Source organism: Octopus sinensis, linkage group LG4 (assembly GCF_006345805.1).
Source record: "Octopus sinensis linkage group LG4, ASM634580v1, whole genome shotgun sequence".
In the NCBI taxonomy this organism is placed as follows: domain Eukaryota; kingdom Metazoa; phylum Mollusca; class Cephalopoda; order Octopoda; family Octopodidae; genus Octopus; species Octopus sinensis.
Window position 1 is genome coordinate 83,669,932 of NC_043000.1, and position 24,361 is coordinate 83,694,292.

Here is a 24,361-nt window from a genome sequence, read left to right on the forward strand (position 1 = left end):
TAAGATGAGTAAGTGTTAACATAGTGAGGACATGAGACCAGTTAATCTCAAGGAGCAGAAGTCACTATAGTAGTAATAGGATATATATCATCATCATCGTTTAACGTCCATTTTCCATGCTAGCATGGGTTGGACAGTTCGACCGGAGCCTAGGAAGCCAGGAGGCTGTGCCAGGTTCCAGTCTGATCTGCCAGTGTTTCTACAGCTGGATGCCCTTGCTAATGCCAACCACTCCGTAAGTGTAGTGGGTGCTTTTTATGTGCCACCGGCACAGGGTCCAGAGGAGGCTGGCAAATGGCCACGATTGGTTGGTGCTTTTTACGTGTCACCGACATGGACGCCAGTCAGGCAGCACTGGCATCGGCCACGTTCAGATGGTGCTTTTTATGTTCCACTGACATGGGTATCACAACTACATATATATATATAAATACAAAATGGGACAAGAACGCAAAACACTCAAATAGATGACCCAAAAAACAGACGGGTCATTCGAAGCCTCTAATCTTCAGTCAAGAACCGGATCATCCTTGCAATTTCGGCTGATTAATCTTGAGATCGCTCCGATCTGGCCAGCCCCAAGGAAAAACTAAGCTATGAGCATTAGATTTCTTGGAAAAAGGATCGAATGTATACAAAACAAGGACAGAAAAACGGATGATGCCACACGAATATATATATATATATATATATATATATATATATATATATATATATATAATATATATATATATATAGAGAGAGAGAGAGAAAACATAGCATGACTGTTAGTTAAAGAATGTTAGTGAGGAGTGATTTCATACAGGTCAGTCAAGTGGTTTTTCTTTGGATATGGTCAAGGCTCTCTGTGAGAGTAGCAGTAGCACTGTCCAAAATGCAGATACAGTATTAATAGAGTGAGTATCACTTGAACTTTATCAGTAGCTGTAGTGTGGTGGAGAATTTTACTGATTATGAAAGCAATGAAAACCATGAAGGTGAGTCTTTATATTGCCTTCTTGGGTATGCTGAAGACATGCAGTGACAATGATGTCTAGCATTTGTTGTAACTTTGAGTTGTCTAATTGCTGTTGTTTAAGTTTGAAAGTGTGATCAGTGATAATGTTCTATTAAAAATATTATCATACTGTCATAGAAAAGTTTCAATGATGATTATATATAATTAGTCAGAGTTATATATATATAAATAGTCACAGATAGTTATATATATAGTGTGAGTCAATTAAAGTAATGTGTTTTGCCTTGGAACAAAACACATTAGCTTTAGAAATTATGATCCTGTAATGAGTAATAAAACACTTAAAAACATGGCCACAGTGGCTTTGAGGTTGGTTAAAAGAAAACATTTACCTGTTGAAGAGTTCGAGGAGGTAACTGGCGTTCGGTTGGTCCACCAACAAGATATGATTGGACAAGAATGTAATTTCTCTCAAGTGATATCATGTCTATGATGATGGTACTAGATTGGAAACAAGAAAACCTTAAATAATGATTTATACAGAATGTACTACAAATTTTTTTATTCCTTCATCTTATATAGAAGTCTATAGATGTTAGGAGGTATTTATTTTAGTTCATGTCGGTAAAATATTACAGTCCACTAATAATGCTCATGTATTTCTCTGCCACATTCAGTAAATTGACAAACCATCCTCTTCTTCCTCACCATCACCACCCAAACCACTAAGGGAATTTCTATATGGTCAGTGAAACTACAAGAAAATATGGCCAAGTACTCCTTCATCCATATCCTATAGTTTTAAAAGAGAAGAAGGTATGTGCGTGCTAAATATTATAGTCCTAGATACATTATACCTCAGAAAATGAGAGGGTGATCATAGCTTGAAAATCTTGAATCACAGGTCTGTCCCATCAAGGTTGACCTGGGGTTTAAACAACAACAACAACAATGGTTAACTGTGATTAACTGCATGAAGTGAATGAAAACCACGCATACACTCTCTCTCATACATTCATACACATATTCACACACACACATACATATGGACATACTCATACAACCATACACACAGACATGCATGCACATCGAAACACACATACATACGGATATACAGACACACACACACACACACACACACTCACTCCTGGCAAAATCAATGTTATTATAATACTAATAATATTTATAATCATTTAACTAACAACAACATTTATTCATTACTCTCAATTAAATGGAATATTTACTTAATCAAATTAAGAAACAAAGTGAATTTAATCCTGTTTTCTTCAGTACCTGCACTACATACATACACATGTCCTAGACAGCTAGTGACTTATGGTTCAATACCATCTGTGGGCTCTTTGTTATTTTACAATCTTGAATTATCATTTAAGAAATAATCTTGAATTATCATTTAAGAAATATATGATATTTAAAAAAACTTTAAAAATGCCATATTTACATTATGTATTTTTCAAATTATTACTATTTATAATTTAATGATGTACAAGTATGGTGATGCAATTAGGAAAAATAGAACTCAAAATATAAGCATATGTATATTTTTATTAATATTTAGCAGAAACAACAGAGTGACACAAGGGCTGAGAGTTTTGTGCATTGGCACTTATTGCCAAATCACGAAACTCTTGGCCCTTGAATCACTTTGTGGCTTCAGCTAAATATTAACTAAAATATAATTTATTGATGTATATATATGTACAGCTATGTGTGTTTATATATATGTGTTCATATGACTATGTACGTATATATGTATAGATCTGGTTATGCACATAAGTATTTTTGTGTACAACTGCCTTTGTTTGTATGTACAGATATATCTGTTTGCAGGTATATATATATATATATATATATATATATATATATATATATGTGTGTGTATATATTTATAAATGTACATTTATCTGAGTGTATGTGTGTATATAAATAGAATTACCTGCTGTTATGTGAAGTGTGTTGTTCTTGGGCTTTAAGGAGCAGTTCTTGGAATTGGTACTGAGCTTGCAACAAGAGGCAGATATCCAAAGAATAGATGAGATCACTTAAAAAACTAAAATTAGAATACAAGATGGATTTTAGCCAGAATTCTATGATAAACAATTGTAATAGAGAACATGAGAAGAGAGTACATATTTTTGTGATGGATGACAAAGAACACGTACACACACATACTTGGAATTATTTGAAGAAATTTAATATTTGGAGTAGATTTCTTCAAATCTTATTTATTCTCTTAGTATTTCTTTTACACTCTCTGCATACTACAGTTGATTTGTGAGGTTGCAGAGAAGATTGTTAGTTTACTGTAATATTTTAAATGATTGTTTTTCTTTCTTGGCATCATGTGGTTCCACCATAGAATGGAATAAAGACTGTGGTCATACACATGGTAATATTTGGGCTGATATTTTAGTTAGTTATTTTAGTTAGTTCTACAGTATTAAGCACTTCATTTAGAGAGGATCAGTGATAAAAATATTGAACTGATTGAAAAGAAGAGTGATAGAAATTTATAGCTCTAGTCCACTTATATTTACGCACACTTTCTAATGAGAGATCTTCAGTGTAGTCATGCAATCTGCTTAATAAGCATTCTACTGTTAAAATGGAGGTTAGATATTTTAAAGTCTTGCTCTATAATAAAAATTATCACTAGAACATCCATCAATTGAGTCAGATACAAACTAACAAACTAGACAACTTAGAGCTGTATACCTTGAGTGAAAGGCCTAAGAACTGGCCTTAAACAGTTACTGAAACTAGTTACCATATTGTTAGTTCTGCCAGAGTTGATGGTGAGTGGATAACACAACATTAATGTTGAAATCAAATACAATTTTCACAATGGTTATATGTGTAAACAGTTTATACTTCACTGTTTGCATATATATGTGTGTGTGTGTATGCGTATATATATATATATATATATATAAATATGTGTATGTATGTATGTATATCTATCTATCTCTCTCTCTCTCTCTCTCTATATATATATATATATATATATATTTATATGTATATATATATATATATATATTATGTGAAATAGAAAGATGAATAATCTTGTAGTAGATTAATCAAAAGTTTAACCGATACCTTGGTAGCAAAAATCACAGCAGTAAACAGCACGGTTGGAGGTACAACCATATGGTGTTGCAACCGTGCGTTGGTGCGGATAATTGAAATTAAAATATTATTGGTGAATTGAAGAAATGGAGCTGAACGCAGATTGAACAGAAATCGTTTTATTTCATTCTACACGTGTTTCGAAAGGCACAATTTACCAAAATCCGATTGAATAATGGGACCATATTGTGTCTTTCTCTTCAGGAAGAAATAGGAAATCCGTTGGAAAAAACAAAAACAGAACAGAGGCGGAGCAAAACAAATCGAACTAGGCTCCTAAGAGCCCATGGCAAAACTGTTTATCAGTGTATGTTGAGAACCGGTGGCTGAAGAATTTAACGGGTCAGGCATCGGTCAATCATGTGGGTGAGGGTGTGTAGATGTTCTTTGTGACCGAGAATAAAGTTCTGACTATTTAAGGAATATTGGATGTTTTATAAGGGGCGAGAAAAAATCTACTTAGAGACGTGTGTGTGTATACTGTTCTATATATGTGTGTGCTGGCGTTGGGGTTTTATTCTCGGTCACAAAGAACATCTACACACCCTCACCCACATGATTGACCGATGCCTGACCCGTTAAATTCTTCAGCCACCGGTTCTCAACATACACTGATAAACAGTTTTGCCATGGGCTCTTAGGAGCCTAGTTCGATTTGTTTTGCTCCGCCTCTGTTCTGTTTTTGTTTTTTCCAACGGATTTCCTATTTCTTCCTGAAGAGAAAGACACAATATGGTCCCATTATTCAATCGGATTTTGGTAAATTGTGCCTTTCGAAACACGTGTAGAATGAAATAAAACGATTTCTGTTCAATCTGCGTTCAGCTCCATTTCTTCAATTGACCAATATATATATATATATTTATATGTATATATATATATATATATATATATATACATATGTGTATGTATACACACACAGTATTTTGATATTTTACCTACTTATCAGTCTTTAACTTATAATTCTTCATCACTATACATTCAAATATCTGAGTCTTTGATAAACAATTACCAATGTTCCAAACAAGCTATTGTCTATATCTTGTACACAATAAACTCACGAAATTAAGCAAATTGGATGAAGAAATCTGAATGTATTATTATCTTTTAAGAGAGAAACTGTCATTTTTGTTTGTCTTTTGTTCATATAAATTTTATCTGTATCCATAAACAAGATAAATATTCCCTATTAAGAGGTTTAAGAAAGTAAAGTAAAATAGTCCGACTTAAAATATGGAAGCAGGTCTTTCTAAAATGTGTAAACCATGGAAAACAATGCTTAAATCTTTGAATTGATGGAATGGCATTTTCAGGAAAAAATCCCCGAAAAGACTACGACATTCAACAAATGAGCTATTTAGTAAGAAAAGTGAAGGTAATAAAACATTAAATTATTCAGAAAATAATGTAATTTTGAAGAACTGACATTTCATTGCAATCAGACTTTAAATGAGGGAAATTGTTGAATTCTATCATCAGTTCAGGAAATAAATAATTAGAGAAAGCTTAATTAAAGAAGAGCAAAAAGGTTCTTCTAATTATGAGCCTTGACCAAATCTCCTCTGAAGATTGGATTGCACAATTAAGAAATCAAAGAAATACACTTAAAAATTATTGCAAGAAACAAAAAATATAAAATATATTTAATTAAAAGAATGCCTTTCTCTTGAGAAATTTTACAACACTAGATTTTTTAATGATTTCTCTCTTTTTTTTTTTTTTAGTTATTAATGATTATTGGAAAATTTCAGTTCATAAAACTACAGCCACATTCCTACACAGGGATTCAGTTAAAATGAAGGAATATACACTCCCTACCTTTATTTGACAAACAGCTATTGTCAATGTTGATAATTTTATTTTAGAATTCAATAAACGTGTTTTGTATTTAATGAAGTAATCCTTCCTAAAAAGGAAAATATTAAATGTTCACTGTGATTAATAATCAAATATTTTAGTGTAATTAGTTCTGGTATTGAGAAAAGTGGAAGCAACAAAGTACATTAAGCCTCAAGTAGTTCATCAAATATTTGATAGACTCATTGTGATTCTAAACAAATAGAAAGGTGAATGTTTTCAGGGAATTCTTGTTGGTAAACTCTGCCTCAAATGTTTGAGCATTATGAAATTTGTACAAAATGTTCTACTTCTTTATATTGCAATGATCTCTTATTCACTTCCACTGTTCCTTCTCATCCTCATTTTCTTTTAGCTGAAAGTCATTTAATACATCAACAGTACAAATATGAATATATGATCCAGTTTATCTTCCTTTTTAATTCTTTCAATTTGCTAAATATGGGGGAATGATATTCACAGAATATTAGTTTCAATACATAGAATAGATGACTTTTTTATATTATTGAATCTTCAGTTTTAATTAGTAGTTAGAATAGTGATCCAAAATATAATTTGAAATGACATTAATTGCAAGCTATAGTTTAACATTTTTTAATAAAAATAATTAAGTTCTAATAAGTTTTAATGAAAAGTAGTTATATAAAACCTTTTAAATTCAACTTCATTTTTAGTAATGATTTCTTTTAATAGCATAAGTTATCATAAGTTGATTTACTAAAACAGAAATTACTTAAAAACTGTGTCAATCTTTATTTTCAATTCACTCATGTTCATAACTAAACAAGACAGTGGAATCATATGTTTTATTCTAAAATAACAATAATTTATATTTAAACTTGTTTCAACTGATTTGAGAATTTAGTTATCCATTTAGTTTATCTTTCAAAGCGTAGAATGCTTAACTAGTCACTGCAGTAAGAAATGGTAGTCAATAACTTTGTTTACATTTTTAAGGGGAAATAAGATATGTTTTAAACAATTTATTCGTTCAATCAGTGATATAATTGCTGTTTAGCTTCAGCATCTTCTGCAATTTCATTTAGCATCAATATCTTCTGCAAAGAATTTCCTGTTTTTACTGGTGAAGAACTCTTCCATATGAACTTGTACATCCTCTTCAGAGGTTTTCAGAATTTGATTTGATACTGGGAAAATATCTGAGCTTATCCTGATCATAATAAAGGTAGGTCTTAACTAACTTCACTTTGTTGCTGTTAATTTTGGTTGACTGGTCAGACCAAGGTGCATCTTGAACTGAAAAATTTCCTGATCAAAATCTTGAAAACCACTTTGGCACACATGTTCCATAACAGCATCCTATCCATACACAGAACACATCTTCCTGCAAGTCTCTGCTCCTTTCTTGACATTTTAAAACAAAAAAGCATGAGGTGTTGATAATGTTTATTTTGGTTGTCCATTTTCAGGGTGATCTCAAGTACACAAAACACAGCCTATCTTGTTGCAACTTCATGTTGAACTATGTTAGTGTGGCAGGTATCTAACAAAAGCATGCACAAAGAGAAAAAGCAAACAGGGACAGGTATCTAACAAGTATGCAGGTACAAAGGCAAAAAAACGAACAAACTTTTTGGCCAATCCAACACATTGATTTCTATATCATAGATATTTTTTGATTATAAAAATATGCCTTAGTTTTAGTCTAAAAAGGAAACCAATACATTTCATTAAAATATCTATTTCAAATAAACAAACATTCATTCTAGATTATGTATTCACATTGCAAAATTCCAATACTTTGATAGAATTAATTTGAATTTTATTGAATTATACCAATGAAAATGTCTAATAAAAAATGAATTATTTTACAATTAGTTTTAACAGTAACTTTCATAAACATTGGCACTGATTCAGATTGGTGGTTAATTTTTAGCAATACCTTATTAAATTTCTTTATTCCAACCAGCTGATAAAGAAGCTGCTACACCAAACATGGGCAACCTTTTTTGAGAAGAGGACCACATGAGACATGGCTCATCATCACATTGGCAACACTACTTATTAGATATGCCATTGAGAAAGTCCTGTGATCCATATGTTGCCCAATCTCTTCACCAGCAACAAATAACAACTAGATCTATCCTAAGTGTTCCAAAAAGGGTGCATACATTTCATACTGGTGTTCAAGATAAATTATATACTAATTTATTTTTTACTGAGAGTGTTTCAAAATTTTATAAACAGAGTCTGATGAAAAACATTAGAATCTGTTTACCTTATTTATTTTAGTAACATCTGCAATGAAAACAGCAGAGAAAATTCACTCAGTTGTGTGCAAGTATCTTCAACTACTGCTATACTGACAGTAGAGACAGAGAGAGGAGAATATAAATTACATTTGTAAAAGATGCACTGGTCATGCTTGAAATACTCTTGATAATAAATTTGCTCTACCAGGGCTGATCATATATGCAGTAATTTACGAATTTCTAATCATCTAAGCATGATCAGTTGATGGGATATACACTGCACACTAGTGACTTGACTATTAACATAGCTGGCTATTGAATGAAATTTGTCATATTTGTGAATATTTTATATAACAACTATGAGTTAAAATAGCTGGGTGCTTTTGTTGAGGAAAGTCTTTATAAATATTGATGCTATAATATTAACTATATGTACATTATGGTTTGATATATTAAAGTTTTATATTCAATATCTTTGTGGTTATAGAATGACTTCTTTGTGAACTGATATGATGAATACTTTACTAAAACAAAGTAAATAATTTGGAACAACTCTGTTGTAATGTTTTCATTTGATAAATTATAATAGAAAACTAATATCTTTTGGCAACCCTGCTATAAACAAGTTTGTAGCAGAGTTACCAGCTGTTAATATTGTTAATTGAAGGAAAGTTCTTCAAACTGAAGAATGCTGCAATGTTTGTTTGGGATTTTTTCTTTTATAACACAAACATTGCAACATTGGCTCTCTGTGACTATCACATCACACATTATCAAACAGAATTACTAAAAGTAGGTTATTGACAGCATTGATAACAACATAACTTCACGCTGTTTCAATTTCATGTGTTTCACATGAGAAATATTTTACAACTTATTGATAGGAAATGAAAGGCACTGACCGTAATCCAAAAATATGGGATTCATCGTAGTTGAATAATGAATGAATTTTTGCTGAACTGTCAATTAGAACTATTCGATCAATGAGCTCCTGGCAGTGAAAAGAAAAGATAGGACAGCAGTAAAATTAGAAGCTTTGCTATGATATATCTGTACATAAATACATGCATGCACGTGCGCACACACACATACACATTATCTTCTTTTTTTTATGTCACTTTTTCCACACTAGCATGGGTTATATGAATATGTCAGTTTTACAGCCAGATGCCTCTCCTGTCACTAACTTTATCAGTTTTTCAAGCAAGGAATCTTATATTCCATGTGGTTTCAAAGGCATGAAGTGAGCAGATAATTTGTTGACAGGAGAACTGACAGCAACACCGACAGCAACACCATATGTTTATAGATGCATACAAACATATACATGTACTAACAGCAACCCTGTGTCCTTTCATGAAGCCCCAGACTGCATGGCAGTTGCTACTTAGTTCTGGTCATATTGTTTTAAATACAAGAGAGACAACAAAAAGCATTTCTACAATGCTGCTGCTTGCTCCACCTAACTGTATGTATAATTACCCCAGGCTAATAATGACCAGTCAGTGGTAATCATATATACACAGGTCCAGATTTAAGTATGGATTGATATGGGCCATGGACCTCTAACTCAGAGAAGTCTAAAACTTAGAATTAAAAATTTGAAAAATGTATTTACAGCAACCAAACAAATAATTTGTAAAAATTATTTTTTTACTTGTTTAAATTTTTTAAAATCCAATAAAGATTTTTAAAACAACTGAGCCCTCTTTTGATTTATTGGGCTTGCAAATTTGAAGGGTTGGGGTGTCCTAAGTATAAATTTGGATCCATATATAGAGTTAGGTGGAACAAGCAATTAACCATAGATACAATGCAATAATGACTATAGAATACAGATAACTGACCTGTGTGCCAGCTCTTCAGTAGCTTATCTAATTATTTATTCCACCAATATTTAGCCCATAAATAAAATAATCTCATCTGTCACTAGTGAAGAAAACCACTATTATCATATTGATTATTACTGGTGATCATTGTAATATTGATTATTACCAGTGTAATGTCTATTTTGCTCTGCTGGAATTTCAGAAGACAGTTCATTGGTTTCTATAAGGTGATAAACATTCTGTAAAATTTTGCACATGTAATAAAACAATGAAGTCATTGTAATACCTCAGTGATTTGTTATCAATTACAGAGACAATGTACGGAATGTAAATGATGTTTGTGAGAAAGAAATAGCATTTAACGGTAATAGAAGCAGAACATTAGTGACGCCAACCATTTACAGGTTTCATATTAGAGTGTCTTTCTGTACAGTTGGTTATCTTAATGAAAACCTTTCTGACTGACTGCACACAGTCATAGAGTTATTAATGAAATAACTTCATACTGTTGCTATGAATGTGTTTACATACATAACTCTTCACAGCAGGACACCCACAATAAAACATTCATATATATTGGCAATGAGACATTCATGCATTGAAGAGACACTCATATATTAATAATGAGACTCTCATATATATTGGTTTCAAATTCTGACACAAGGCCAGCAACTTTGGGGGAAGGGTTACATTAATTACATTGACTCCAGTGCTCAACTGGGGTCTTATTTTATCTACTCCAAAAGGATGAAAGGCATAATCAACCTTGGTGGAATTTGAACCCAGAACGTAAAAATGGACAAAATGCTGCTAAGCATTTTGCCTGGTACACTAATGATCCAACCAGCTCACTGCCTAAGACTCTCATATATTCTGACAAGACATTTATTGACAATGAAACACTCATGTATTGAGACACACATATTGACAATGAGACACTCATATACATTGACATAGAGACTCTTGTATTGAGACGCTCATAAAGAAACGTATTTTGAAACTGAGAAACCTATGCCTTGACATTTAGACACCCATATCTTGACAATGAGACATTTATATATTGATGTTGAGCCACTTATACATTGATAGTGAGACACCCATATACTAACATTGAGACACATATTGAGAAGACATTCATACATTGACGAGACATTCACATCTTTCAAAAATCTGTAAACTGCTAATGTTGCATACAAACTTCTGGAATAAATCCTCTCAATCTTAAAAAATGAGATACCAAATTCTTAAAAGAATATGGTTGAAAAATCATTAAAATAAGATAAAAGAAAGATGCAGGTGTGGCTGTGTAATAAGAAACTTGCTTCTCAACTACATGGTTCCGAGTTCAGTCCCACTGCATGGAACCTTGGGCAAGTGTCTTCTACTATAGCCTTAGATTTGGTAGACAGAAACTGAAAGAAACCCATCATATGTGTGTGTGTGTGTGTGTGTGTGTCTTTGTGTCTGTGTTTGTCCTCCCATCACTGCTTGACAACCAGTGTTGGTGTGTCTACATCCCTGTAACTTAGCAGTTCAGCAAAAACAAGACATAGAATAAGTATTAAGAATTAAGTCCAGGGGTCGATTTGTTCAACTATAACCCTTCAAGGGTGGTGCTCCAGCATGGTTGCAGTCAAATGACTGAAACAAGTAAAAGAGCAAAAGAAAAGAATAAAAAAATAGTTGGCAAGATGCGAAAAAAAAAACAAACCAATACCAGATTTTTTTTTAATGGGCCAATGAGAGAACCTCTATGATTGACCGGCATGAAATAGCAGCTATATGTCCCTCAAGTCACATTCTATTGTGTTAAGGATTGGATAATGATATCTTGGGTACATTGTGACAAGAAAAAGATAGGGAGCTCATGGCTGGGATACATGTGGTCCTAAGTTTGCCCAATGAAGGTTAACTTGGGGGTTAAACAACTGCAGCAGCAGCAGCAAAAACAATGGCATCAGCACACAGCAACAACTGCAACAGCAACAGAGTTTTCCTTTCTCATGGTCATGTAATACATTGTTTTGGATGACTGCTAAGAAAACTGTTTTTAAATCATGACTTCAAATTTTGTTGGAGTTGAACCAGCAATTATTAAACAGTGCCAAGTTCATGAAAAATGAATAAAGAGAAAACATATCCATATTTAACTGGATTGTTGTGTGTCTCAGAAGTATTAAAGCATTGACTTCTTTGACAAATGTTACATCTGACAAATTTCTCAACATTTTCACATTTATTTTTTTCAGTACTAACAATAGATTGGTGTCTGTAATGTGTTTTATGAATGGTTGGTGCAAATATTTTCCTTTTTTACATTTGGTAATATTTCTGAACAATAATATAAATTTCCCTTTGGCTAGATTTAGCTATACAACTTTTGTCATATTTCTTTTTACTTGCACTTAACTATGTTTTTTCACCATTTTTAGATCATTGATGATTGAAAGAGAAGTTTCTTAGCTATTTAAAATTTTACATTACAACAGACAAATTTCCAACAAAATAAAAATGTAAGAAAATGTTGGTATGAATGGTTTTTGAAGTTAAAAAAAATATCTGTTAGATATAACTTTTCTGACACAATGAAATTCTTTTTTAAGCAATTTAACATCACAACATTGATGATGCAACAGTTAGTGATTCCTCAAATTCAAACATTTACATCAACTGTTGGAACCAGGTTCATGATTAGATTATTTTCAAAAACATAATTTTTTTGCATAAGGAAGAGAAGCAAGCCCACCTAGTCTTCTGTGGTTGATGTTCAGCTTACACTTTTGTAAGTTTGTATTTGGGGAGGGAGAGAGAGAGTGAGAGAGGTATTTGGGTACCTTGGTTTTCAAATTTCAATTCTCTTGTGGCGGGCAGGTCTTCTCAAGTTCAGCAATGTGCCACATATCTCAGTCGTCTGTCATTCCGAAAGGTTCATACTACTACTACTACTACTACTACTACTACTACTACTTCATCATCATCATCATCATCATCATCGTTTAACGTCTGTTTTCCATGCTAGCATATATATATATACATGGATGGATATGTGTGAGGTGTGTGTGTTTGTCCACCTACACTACTTGACAACCTTTGTTGGTTCGTTTTCCTCCTAGTAATTAAGCAGTTCAACCTAAGAGACTGATAAAATAAGAATCAGGCTTAAACATTAAGCGCAGGGATTGATTTAATCAACTAAAAATCTTCAAAGTGGTGCCCCAGCATGGCGACAGTCCAATGACTGAAACAAGTTAGAAAAAAAGAAAAAAAGTAAAAGAACTTTATCTTTGATGTTTTAGCATTTTCCACATCACACTGACTGGACCAATTTTTGTCTCCAAGTACTTTTGATAGTGCAGAACATAAAACTGTGAATGATGGGGTTTAATAGCTTGAAAAATTTACAAAATTAAGAATAGTGTTTTTTGTTGAGGTGAGATTTGAGTCTCCTGGTAGTTTATGCAGTGAACGATGATCTTACTGATCAGCAAAGCATTTAATTATTAGATCAAATACCAAGGAAAAGCTAATCACTTATCAAATCTGAAGATTATTATAGAATACAAAAATCTGAATCCTCAAGTGAAAAGTTCAACCTTGGAATTCCAGTTTAGTTTTAACAGCTCTGCTTGCTTCAACCAACCCAATTGAAAATACACATACACTTGCTCCATAAGGGATTGGATACTATTAAGAATAACAACTGGTGAAAAGTGTGTGTGTGTGTGTATTACTCTTTACTCTTTTACTTGTTTCAGTCATCTGACTGTGGCCATGCTGGAGCACCACCTTTAGTCGAGAAATCGACCCCAGGACTTATTCTTTGTAAGCCTAGTACTTATTCTATTTGTCTCTTTTGCTGAACAGCTAAGTTACGGGGATGTAAACACACCACCATATACAAACATATACACACACATACATATACATATATATGATGGGCTTCTTTCAGTTTCCGTCTACGAAATCCACTCAAGGCTTTGGTCGGCCTGAGGCTATAGTAGAAGACACTTGCCCAAGGTGCCACACAGTGGGAATGAACCCGGAACCATGAGGTTGGTAAGGAAGCTACTACCACACTACTCCTATGCCTATATATATATATATAGAACAGATAAGTGAGGTGAGAGAGTAAATGTTCATTCCATTCAATTACAGCTATATATGTTCACTAGCAGTATCGCCCGGCGTTGCTCGGGTTTGTAAGGGAAATAACTATATAAGCATTTTTAGAGAGTTATAGCCAAAAAATAGCAAAAAATGCATTAAAAATGGAAAAAATATGATGGTAAATTTTTTGAAAAATCGTTGACTCATCGTAGACATTTTTAGAGAGTTACTTCCCTTATATAATAGCGAAAAAATGCATTAAAATGGAAAAAAAAACGATGGTAAATTTTTTTTTAAATCATAGACTCATGTAGACGCTTTCTTAGCCATTTCTGTTTTGGTGTCTTCAAGCCATGAAGTCGTTGTTCTAAAAGAACACTGGTCTCCTTGACAACGCATTACGACGTTGATTTCCTTACACTCCCTTCCCCACAGGTGCAGGTGTGAGCGTGGACGCCAACTCCGCCGCCATCGACACACGAAAAATTATGCATTAAAATGGAATAAAAAATGATGTTAAATTATTTTTAAAATCGTAGACTCATCGTAGACGCACGCTAATATTCAGACGGGCTCGATATGAATCACGACTATAAGCTACCCGAATTTGGTTAAACTGCACCGCAAAATGTGGGAGTAGTTAGGAATCTAAATCGAAGGGGACAGACACTCACACAACTACAGTTTTATATATATAGATATACATAGCGCAGTAGTGGTGAAATGTGACAGCAAAGAAAAGCATACATTCACTCTCTGCATGCAATTAGACTGGGAAAGTTCGTGAGGAACCCATTGACCCAATTTGCTGACTTTTCCGATAGCACACAGGTGTCAATGAATGGTTGAATGACCAAATCCAAGCTTCTCTGCTAGTTCCTCAACAGTTACGATGAGATTTTGTTCCACCAGGGTTTTCAGGATGTCCTTGTCGAGTTCTACAGATCTTTCAGGATGAGGCTCGTCTTCTAGGCTGTAGTTTATGGCTCGGGATTTCTGGAACCACCATTGACACTGCCTTACGCTTATTGTCCAATCCCCATATACTGCATTAATATTTCTTGTACTTTGCACACATTTATATTCTGTTATTCTTTTATATGTTTCAGCCTTGAGGTTGTGGCCATGCTGGATCATGTGTGTGTGTGTGTGTGTGTGTGTGTGTGTGTGTCTATCTGTCTGTCTGTCTGTATGTATATATGTATATGTATGTGTGTGAACAATAATATTTTCAACAGATGTGTTGCAAATGTATCTGATTGTTCTCAAGCTTCAATACTGTGTGTGTGTATGTGTGTGTGTGTATGTATGTATGTATATGTATGTATGTATATGTATGTATGTGTGTATGTATGTATGTATGTGTGTGTGTATGTATGTGTGTGTGTGTGTGTGTATGTATGTATGTATGTATGTATGTATGTATGAGTGTATGTTTACTTTATTACTAACACAAGCCACTACGGTTATTTAATGTAGTCTTCCTCAAATCACTCTCTCTCTCGCTATTTACTCTCTTCCAAGAACATTTTCACTCACTCTTAGCTTCCCATACATTTTACTCATGTATCTATCAGCGTCATAGACAGAATACTTTCAGTTTAGTCTTCCTCAAATCACTCTGTCGCTATTTACTTTCATTTTATTCGTTGCCCACTGTGTGTGCGTTTGCGTGTGGTGTAAACCAGACTAAGAAAAGCATTTGACACACACACCAGAATGTAAGTTTTCTGTAAATTTTGCTTAATTGGAGTTTAAATTTTAAAAACTGGACCTGGCATGACGCGATGCATTGTACTCTTAAAAATGCTAGGTAAATTGTAATTGAAGAAATCCTATATTGTAGATTTGTATAACTCCCAAAGGGAGGCAGATAAAATCTGCCTTTTATAATAAGAGATATATATCATTATCATTGTTTAACATCTGTTTTCCATGCAGGCATGGGTTGGATAGTTAAATAGGAGCTGCCAACTGGAGAGTTATCCAGACTCCAATTGTCTATTTTGGCAAGGTTTCTATGGCTGGATGCCCTACCTAATGCCAACCACTTTACAAAGTGTACTGGGTGCATTTTGCATGTTGGATGAGTTTACGTAGCACCAGAATGAGAGCATTTTACATGATACAGACACACACATATATGTTCATATATATATATATATACACACATACATATATTCTTTTATTCTTTACTTCTTTTATTTGTTTTAGTCATTTGACTGTGGCCATGCTGGATCACCACCTTTAGTCAAGCAAATCAACCCCAGTACTTATTCTATTGGTCTCTCTTGCTGAACCGTTAACTGACGAGGACGCAAACACACCAGCATCGGTTGTCAAGCGATGTTAAGGGGACAAACAGAAACACACAAACATATACATACATATATATATATAAGAGTAGTTGAATGAATTATCTTATTATGGATAATTCAGTTAATCGATACCTGGGTAGCAAATTCACGTCAGAAAAACACGGTTGAAGCTACATGCCTAGGGCAGAGATCACGTGCTTTCGTGTGGAAATTTGTGTGTTTTTTTAAATACAAATAAATGAAAGAATGGAGTTGAACGACGAATTAACAAAATTCCTTTATTTTTGACATAAGTTTCGACGGCTGCATATTCCTAATTTTGAAGGAATAAGGGGTGCATTATGCCGCCTTCTCATCAGGAAAAACAAGGAACTTATGTCAGCATCAAGATGCACAAAATCTTTTAGATGACTGCCCACACAGAGCCCATAGCAATAATGAGTGTTTCTTTAAAATATTCCGTTATAAGCAGTGACGTCAAAAATGGTTGAATGTAGAAGATTCTAAAAGGTTCAAGGGTTCAAACAAGGTTGGAGGAGGTAGGCCTAAGAATAGGAAGGTGATAGGGTGCAGGTCATATGAATGGTGATTTTGTTGTTTTCTTTTGTGAATGAGTGCCTATGTGTGTGTATGTATATAACTGTATTAATGTCTATGTGTGTGTATGTGTGTGCGTGATTGTGTGTGTGGTTGGGTAGATGCCAAAAACAGACAGTGGTGAAGTGACAGGTTTGCGTTTGTGTGTTTGATTGTGCTTACGATAGAGAGAGGGAAAGAGAGAGAGAGGAGGGGGAGGTAGAGAGACAAAGGTAAAACATACCTCAATGGATTGGGTAGTAGTCCTTTAAGAATATAAAAATTGACTATGGGGGGTGATATATAAATGGGATTATATTATTAAAATTCAAGGAGGTTATCTATATTAATCATTATTCATTTGAGTGAAAGGTGTGTTTTTGCCAGTGCATGCACCTAAAGGATTTCTTGACCATTGTATTTATTAAAGGAACTTTGGCGAACAATATATGGAAAAGTTTGGAATTACAGACGCCACAAAATTTTCTGCCCTTATCAAACGGAAAGGATACCGACAATATGGACCATTCCAGCCTGAAAGTTGTATTGCTGTCCTTAAGACGCCAAACTAATTTACTTAACAGCACAGGACTAAGGTGGTGTTTGAGGCCAGGTGGTTTTTGCTCAAGAGAAGAGTATATGGTAGCTTAAGTGGAGCCTCTTTACTGAAGTGAATTAATTCAGATTTATACTTGTTTAGCTGCAGATTGTGTTTTTCCATCTACTGCATAACAACAGGCAGATCCAACTGGAGATTAGTCCACTTTCCTGCCCGATGCATGTATGTGTGTGTGTGTGTGTGTGTGTGGTGTGTGCGTGCGTGCGTGCGTGCGTGTGTGTGTGTGTGTGTTGTGTGTGTGTGTGTGTGTGTGTGCGTGCGTGCGTGCGTGCGTGTGTGTGTGTGTGTGTATGTATGTATGTATGTATGTTTGTTTATTTGTTTGTTTGTTTGTTTGCTTGTTCATATCCAATCAAATAATAGCCTTCTAATTGATGATACACCCACCTCTCTTGTGGATTCCAAGACTTTAGGGCTGCAACTATAAATGAGGGCATGATGAAAGGTAGGTCTGGTGAGACTGAAAAACTACTGGAGTGAAAATGAGTAGATTTTTGTTGTGTGCAAGAAGTATGCTAGGAAGGATCCTCAAACAAACTCTTCACAAAGACAGAGATACAAATTCATCTAGGGGAGTAACAGTGATGGAAGGGGTGGAGTAGGCATACTGTTAGTTGAGAAATGGATAGAAAAAGTAATTGAGGTTATGAGAGTATGTGATAACATTATCAAGATGAGAGTAGTTATAAGCACCTCAACAGTGACAGTGATCTTGGTGCATACCCCATAGGCAGGACTAACAGAAGTACAGAAGGACTGCTACTATGAGACCCTGTTGCAGGCTATTTCGATGATGTACACACAAATCAGACAGATTACATTCACACCAAGAAAAGAACATCTGTTGTAAAAGCCAAAACCTTTCCTAGCGTAGAATGCACTACACAACACAGATTAGTGGTTAGTGACTTCAGAATTAGAGCTAGGAAGACACAGAAACATGTGATGACATGGAGAAGGAAGATATGAAAACTAAAAGATCCCACAATCGGGAACAGATTTAGAGAAGTTCTAACTGATGCATACGACTGCAGAGAGGTAGATTTAGATACTTGTAATGTAGATGAAAACTGGGAATTTCTATGTAATAACTTGCTCAAGGATACTGAACAGACATGTGGCTGGAGCAAAGTCCCAACTAAGCTATACATATATACACATATATGTATACATACATATATATATGTATGTGTGTTTGTGTGTGTGTGTATCTTTATATATGTATGTGTGCACACATACATATATACACATATAAAAGAAAAATAAATGTGCCCTTTTAAAGCCTAGCCAGGCTCATGGTCCTGTTTTCCCGGTTTCTATGGCATATGTATTTCCCAGCTGGATGGGACGCCACTCCGTGGCAGCGTTACTCATTTTTTCCAGCTGAGTGGAATGGAGCAACGTGTTTTGCTCAAGAACACAATGTGTCGCCTGGTCCAGGAATCGAAACCACAATCTTACGATCATGATGCTCACACCCTAACCACTAAGCTACGTGCCTCCACATATACATATATAAGTACAATTAAACAGAAACCATTCAACTTATTTTAAAGTTGAAAAAACAAATGTAAAAATGCCTTTAAAGTTTTAGTGTTTTTTCTCAGTCTCATCTCTTTTATCAGAAATGTGGAATTCAAAGCCAATTATTTTGTTTTTTCATTTTAACAATGAAATAATTTTAAACTTAACAAAACAAAGAAACAACTAGATCTTGACGAAGTAAGTAATTAATAGTCCAAGACTTAATCAGTTTCAAACATTAGCTTTATTATTTTGTAACTTCTATTATTCTTTTTCTCTTCTTGTGAAGACTGTTATTGCCTTTCTTCTTCCTTACATTTGACATTTAATATTTCTAACTCAATACTACCATATTGTTTTCATTTCACATTTTTTACCACATCAATTACAATAAGTCTTATTTCACAATGCTTCATTGTTCATTAAGAAAAAATATACAGAAAACAAATTAATATTGCATTAGAAACAATTAAATTCAATGATTTGGTTGTTTTTTCCCCTCATAAATAATTTGTATTATTTTTAATCAATAACTCTTAACAGAAATAACAATACACTCACCCAACATTTTCCCAGTTTTATATACAATGTTACTTTATATTATCAATGTGTTTACAGTACATTATATTACATCATCATTGTCATAATCATCATTTTAAAGTTCACTTTTCCATGCTTGCATGGGTTGGATGGAGTATATTTGAGGCAGATTTTCTACAGCTGAATGCCTTTCCTGTTACCAACCCCTACCTACAAGGTAATATTTCCCCATAGCTAGACATATTGTCACAGAATATTGGCAATGGATGACACTGCTTCTATGACAGAGAGGTACTCATTTACAACTATCATGTGATATCAAGACATGGAGAACAAATACACACACACACAGACAATATATACTGGGCTTCGTTCAGTTTCTGTCAACAAAATTCACTCACAAGAATTTGGTCAGTCCAAGGCTATAGTAGAAAACACTTACCCAAGGTACTACACAGTGGGACTGAACACGGAACTGTGTAATTGGGAAGCAAACTTCTTACCACACAGCCACAACTGTGCCTACATATATTAACTAATATGTTGCACAAAGGTGATGAACTGCACTTTGTAAGTTCAAACACCAGCCAGATATTATAGTGGAGTTGTTTTAATTTAAATCTAACATTTTAAAAATCATGCACAAATTTTCAGTATGCAGTATTGTTATAACCTGATGACTTTTCTATGCGTTCCACACAAAATATCTGATGAATTCATATTCCTCTTCATTATAAACTGTTACATTTCTTTGTCGACATTTGATTTCCAAAACTTCCATTCAACAACACCATACATTCTGGATTATTTCACTATTTTAAAATTAAAAAAAAAAACAGCACAGACAAAAAAAAAAAACCAACAAAAAACAATCTACTGCCTTTAAGCTATATTCTAAATATAATTTATAAGACATTCAATATGTGCTATCCATTCATTGAAAAAACAACAAAATTACTTGATGTATTTATAATAAAAAAATTCCAGAAACAATGGCTGAGAACACTAAGCTAATATATCATTTAATAATGAAATCGCTCATAACTATGGCTTCACAAAACTGTATTATACAATGATATACTTCCTCTGCCATAGCACACAGTTTTCAACATTTGCATGTAAGACATTGTGTGTACTTAACACACAATAGACAGCTAATGTCCTGTCTTGATAATACTGCAATCAGATTCTCATATACCTAAAGATCAAATCCAATTACATACACACACACATTATATTCCTAATTACTTATGTATGTACATACATACATAAATACATACGTATATTTACACGTACATACACACACTCATGCATGCATGCATGTGTGCGTGCGTACGTACGTACATACATACATACCTACATATATACATACATACCTACATATATACATACATACATACATACATAGTCAATGCTATTCTTGTTAAAGAATAATAAATATGTACTCTACAAGAGTATGGAGTAATCCTTTAACTTAATATAAAACTATTTTTATCATAATTGAACAGAAAAACAAGGAAGCTGTCAGTAAGGTGAAGGTTGGCAATGATTATAGAATAAATTTAGTGTACAAATAGGAGTTCACCAAAGATCAATTCTCAGTCCCCTTTTGTTCATCACATCCCTCCAGGCCATAATTGGAATTTAAATCAGGCTGTTCTTGGGAGTTCCTTTACACTGATGACCTTGTTGTTATAGCTGTATCACCACCTGAACTAGAGAAAAAATTTCAGGTGTTGAAGCAAGGTCTGGGATCTAAGGGCCTTTGAGTCAATTTAAACAAAAGTCCTAGTAGTAGAAAAATGGACAACTCTCAAATCCCTTCAGGGAGTTGACCCTGATCAATATGTAGGAAAGGTGTTAGTAGAAACTCCAGAAGAAGCTATGGATACATAAGAAGTGCAGTGGTATCACATGAAAGTTAACAGAAAAAGTAGTTTGTGCATGGCAGATGTGTAGGTAACACTAAGAATGTACACAGTATAGACTTCCTTAAATTCACAGGAGGATCCTTAGATGTTGTAGATAGCTTCCATTAGCTAGGCAACCAAGTTAACAGTGGAGAAGGAAGTTCTGAATTACTAGTATAAGAACAGGCTGGGCAAAGTTGAGAGAGCTGTTACCTTTGTAGGTAACAAAGGGCCTCTCCCTAATAGTGAAAGGTAAATTGTATGATGCTTGAGTACATACAGCTATGTTCCATGGCTGTGAAACATGGGCTATGAATGAAGAGAACATGTAAAGGCTTGATAGAAGTGAAGTCAGCATCCTCTGCTGGATGGATAATGTCAGTGTGCATGTATGGCAGAGTAAATGACTTAAGAGAAAAAACTAGCATCAAATATAGTGTGCAAGAGAGAAGACTGTGCTGGTATGGTCATGAGATGCATATGGATGAGGGCAGCTGCAGAAAAAAGAGCCAATCTCTAACTGTGGAGGGAACTTGTTAAAGGAGTAAACCTAGGAAGACATGGGATGAAGAGGTAGAAAAGGATGTTCAGATGTTGGGTCACACAGAGGTCATGACTGGGAACTGAGACTTCTGTTAGTTTGCTGTGCTTGAGAAAACACATCAAACTACGTAAAACTGTGACTATCTTATACATACAGGTATGTCCTCTATGTCCCTCTCTCAGATGAGAGGTCCTTCTCTTGAGGGCTCATAGGTGCTGGTGTCACATAAAAAACACTTGCTGGTGCCATGAAAAGCTGCTGTGCCAATGCCATGTAAAAGCACCTGTGCTAGTGCCACATAAAGCGCCCATGCTGGTGCCATGTAAAAAGCACCTACTACACTCTGTGAAATAGTTGGCATTAGGAAGGACATCCAGATATAGAAACAATGCCAAGTAGACAACTGGAACCTGGGCAGCTCCCCAGCTGCCCAGTTCCTATCAAATTGTCTTACCATACCAGTATGGAAAGTAGATGTTAAATGATGATGATGAAATGCACACACACACACACACACACACACACACACACACACACACACATTACAATACTAATTACTTTCAAATCTGATTATACCAAATTAGACTAGAGTCTTGTACAGCCTTCCAGCTTGCCAGCCCTGGTTAAAAACCATCCAACTCATGCCACTATGGACAATGGATGTTAAATGAAAATGTATATAAATGAGATGTATTTAACATTTTGAGCCTATGCTCCTCTACAGAAAGAATAGATGAAGAAAGAAAACAGATGGAAAGAAAAGAATGTATGAAGAGAAAAAAACATATCTGAATATAGTATAATATATATATATGTATATATATATATATATTACAGATATACACTACAATATTAAAAAAAAATAACACTTTCCTCAAAATTTCTACCGAAAGCTTCATTTAAAACAGCACTAGAAGGTGTTACTTTGAACTATTCCTCACAATTCTTACTGAAAATGCATTATATTTGCTTACTTTAGTTTCTTAGCTCATAGAGCTGCTTTCAAATCATGCCATAGGAAAAAATATCATTCTTCAAGAGAAGAAAGGATGTGAAGCAGACCAACCAACACACCCCATCCCTTAAAATACAGAAATCTCCAGGAAATAATGACATAAAAATGTTCTGTCATGTGTACACAAAACATTAGAATGAAATGTCTTGCTACCTACCTACATATCTATTTACTCCACCCATCTCTCTCTCACTCTCTCTCTCTGTATATATATATATATATATATAGAAAACACTTTCAAAATAATAATAAAGCAATATGCAGGCACCTCATACACACAGATAAACAAAGACATCTAATACACACACACATAAACAGGCATATATGCACATAAACACAGACACTTAACACATATATAAACAGACAGCTAATATATATATATACATAAGCAAAGATTTTAATATACACATAAACACACATGCATAAACAAAGAAATCTAATACAGACACATGTATAAACAGACATCTACTATATATGCAGAAATAAATAGAGACTTCTAATATATATACATGAATAGACACAGATGTCTACTATATGTACGCATATAAACACAGACATCTAATATATACACAGATATAGACACAGACATCTAATGTATACACATATATAAACACAGATGTCGACTATAGACATCTAATATATACACATGTCTAAACACAGACACCTACTATGTTTACAGATACAAACAAAGACATCTAGTATATGCACATATATAAACACAGACAACTAATACATACACACATATAAACTCACACACATAATACATACACATATAAACATATGTATCTAATACATATACACTATTAATACACACCAAATATATACACACATAAACATATATTTAATATTTACATGTACAATCACAGACATCTGATATATAGCCATATATGTAGTTGTGTAGTTAAGAAGTTTATTTTCCAACTATATGGTTTTGGGTTCAGTCCCACTGTGTGGCACCTTCAGCAATAGCATTTCTGCAACTCCTGGCTGACCAAAGCCTTGTTAGTGGGTTTAGTAGATGGAAACTGAAAGAAGCCTAACGTGTGTGTGTGTGTATTAGTATCTCCTCGGCTTGACATGTTTTAATAGTTATTAAATGAGCATCACCTCCACACAAACAGTGTCTTTTATTTCCAATCTCCTGTGAAAGTCTTTCTGGTCATGAGGAAATATAACTTTATTTTGGAGTTGGTGACAGGAAGGG

At 34.1% G+C, this 24,361-nt stretch overlaps 1 protein-coding gene across 2 annotated transcripts in view; it reads right to left on the reverse strand.

Moving 5' to 3' along the window:
* The window catches only part of LOC115210521 (protein broad-minded), a 247,424-nt gene that overhangs the window by 24,489 nt on the left and 198,574 nt on the right, over positions 1 to 24,361 (reverse strand). For both annotated transcript variants that reach the window (XM_036502208.1, XM_036502209.1), the window contains exons 23-25: positions 9,078 to 9,166; positions 2,916 to 3,029; positions 1,351 to 1,459 (exon numbers count right to left, since the gene is read on the reverse strand). In XM_036502208.1, the coding sequence (XP_036358101.1) occupies positions 1,351 to 1,459; positions 2,916 to 3,029; positions 9,078 to 9,166 (312 nt within the window). The remainder of the gene's footprint in view (positions 1 to 1,350; positions 1,460 to 2,915; positions 3,030 to 9,077; positions 9,167 to 24,361) is intronic.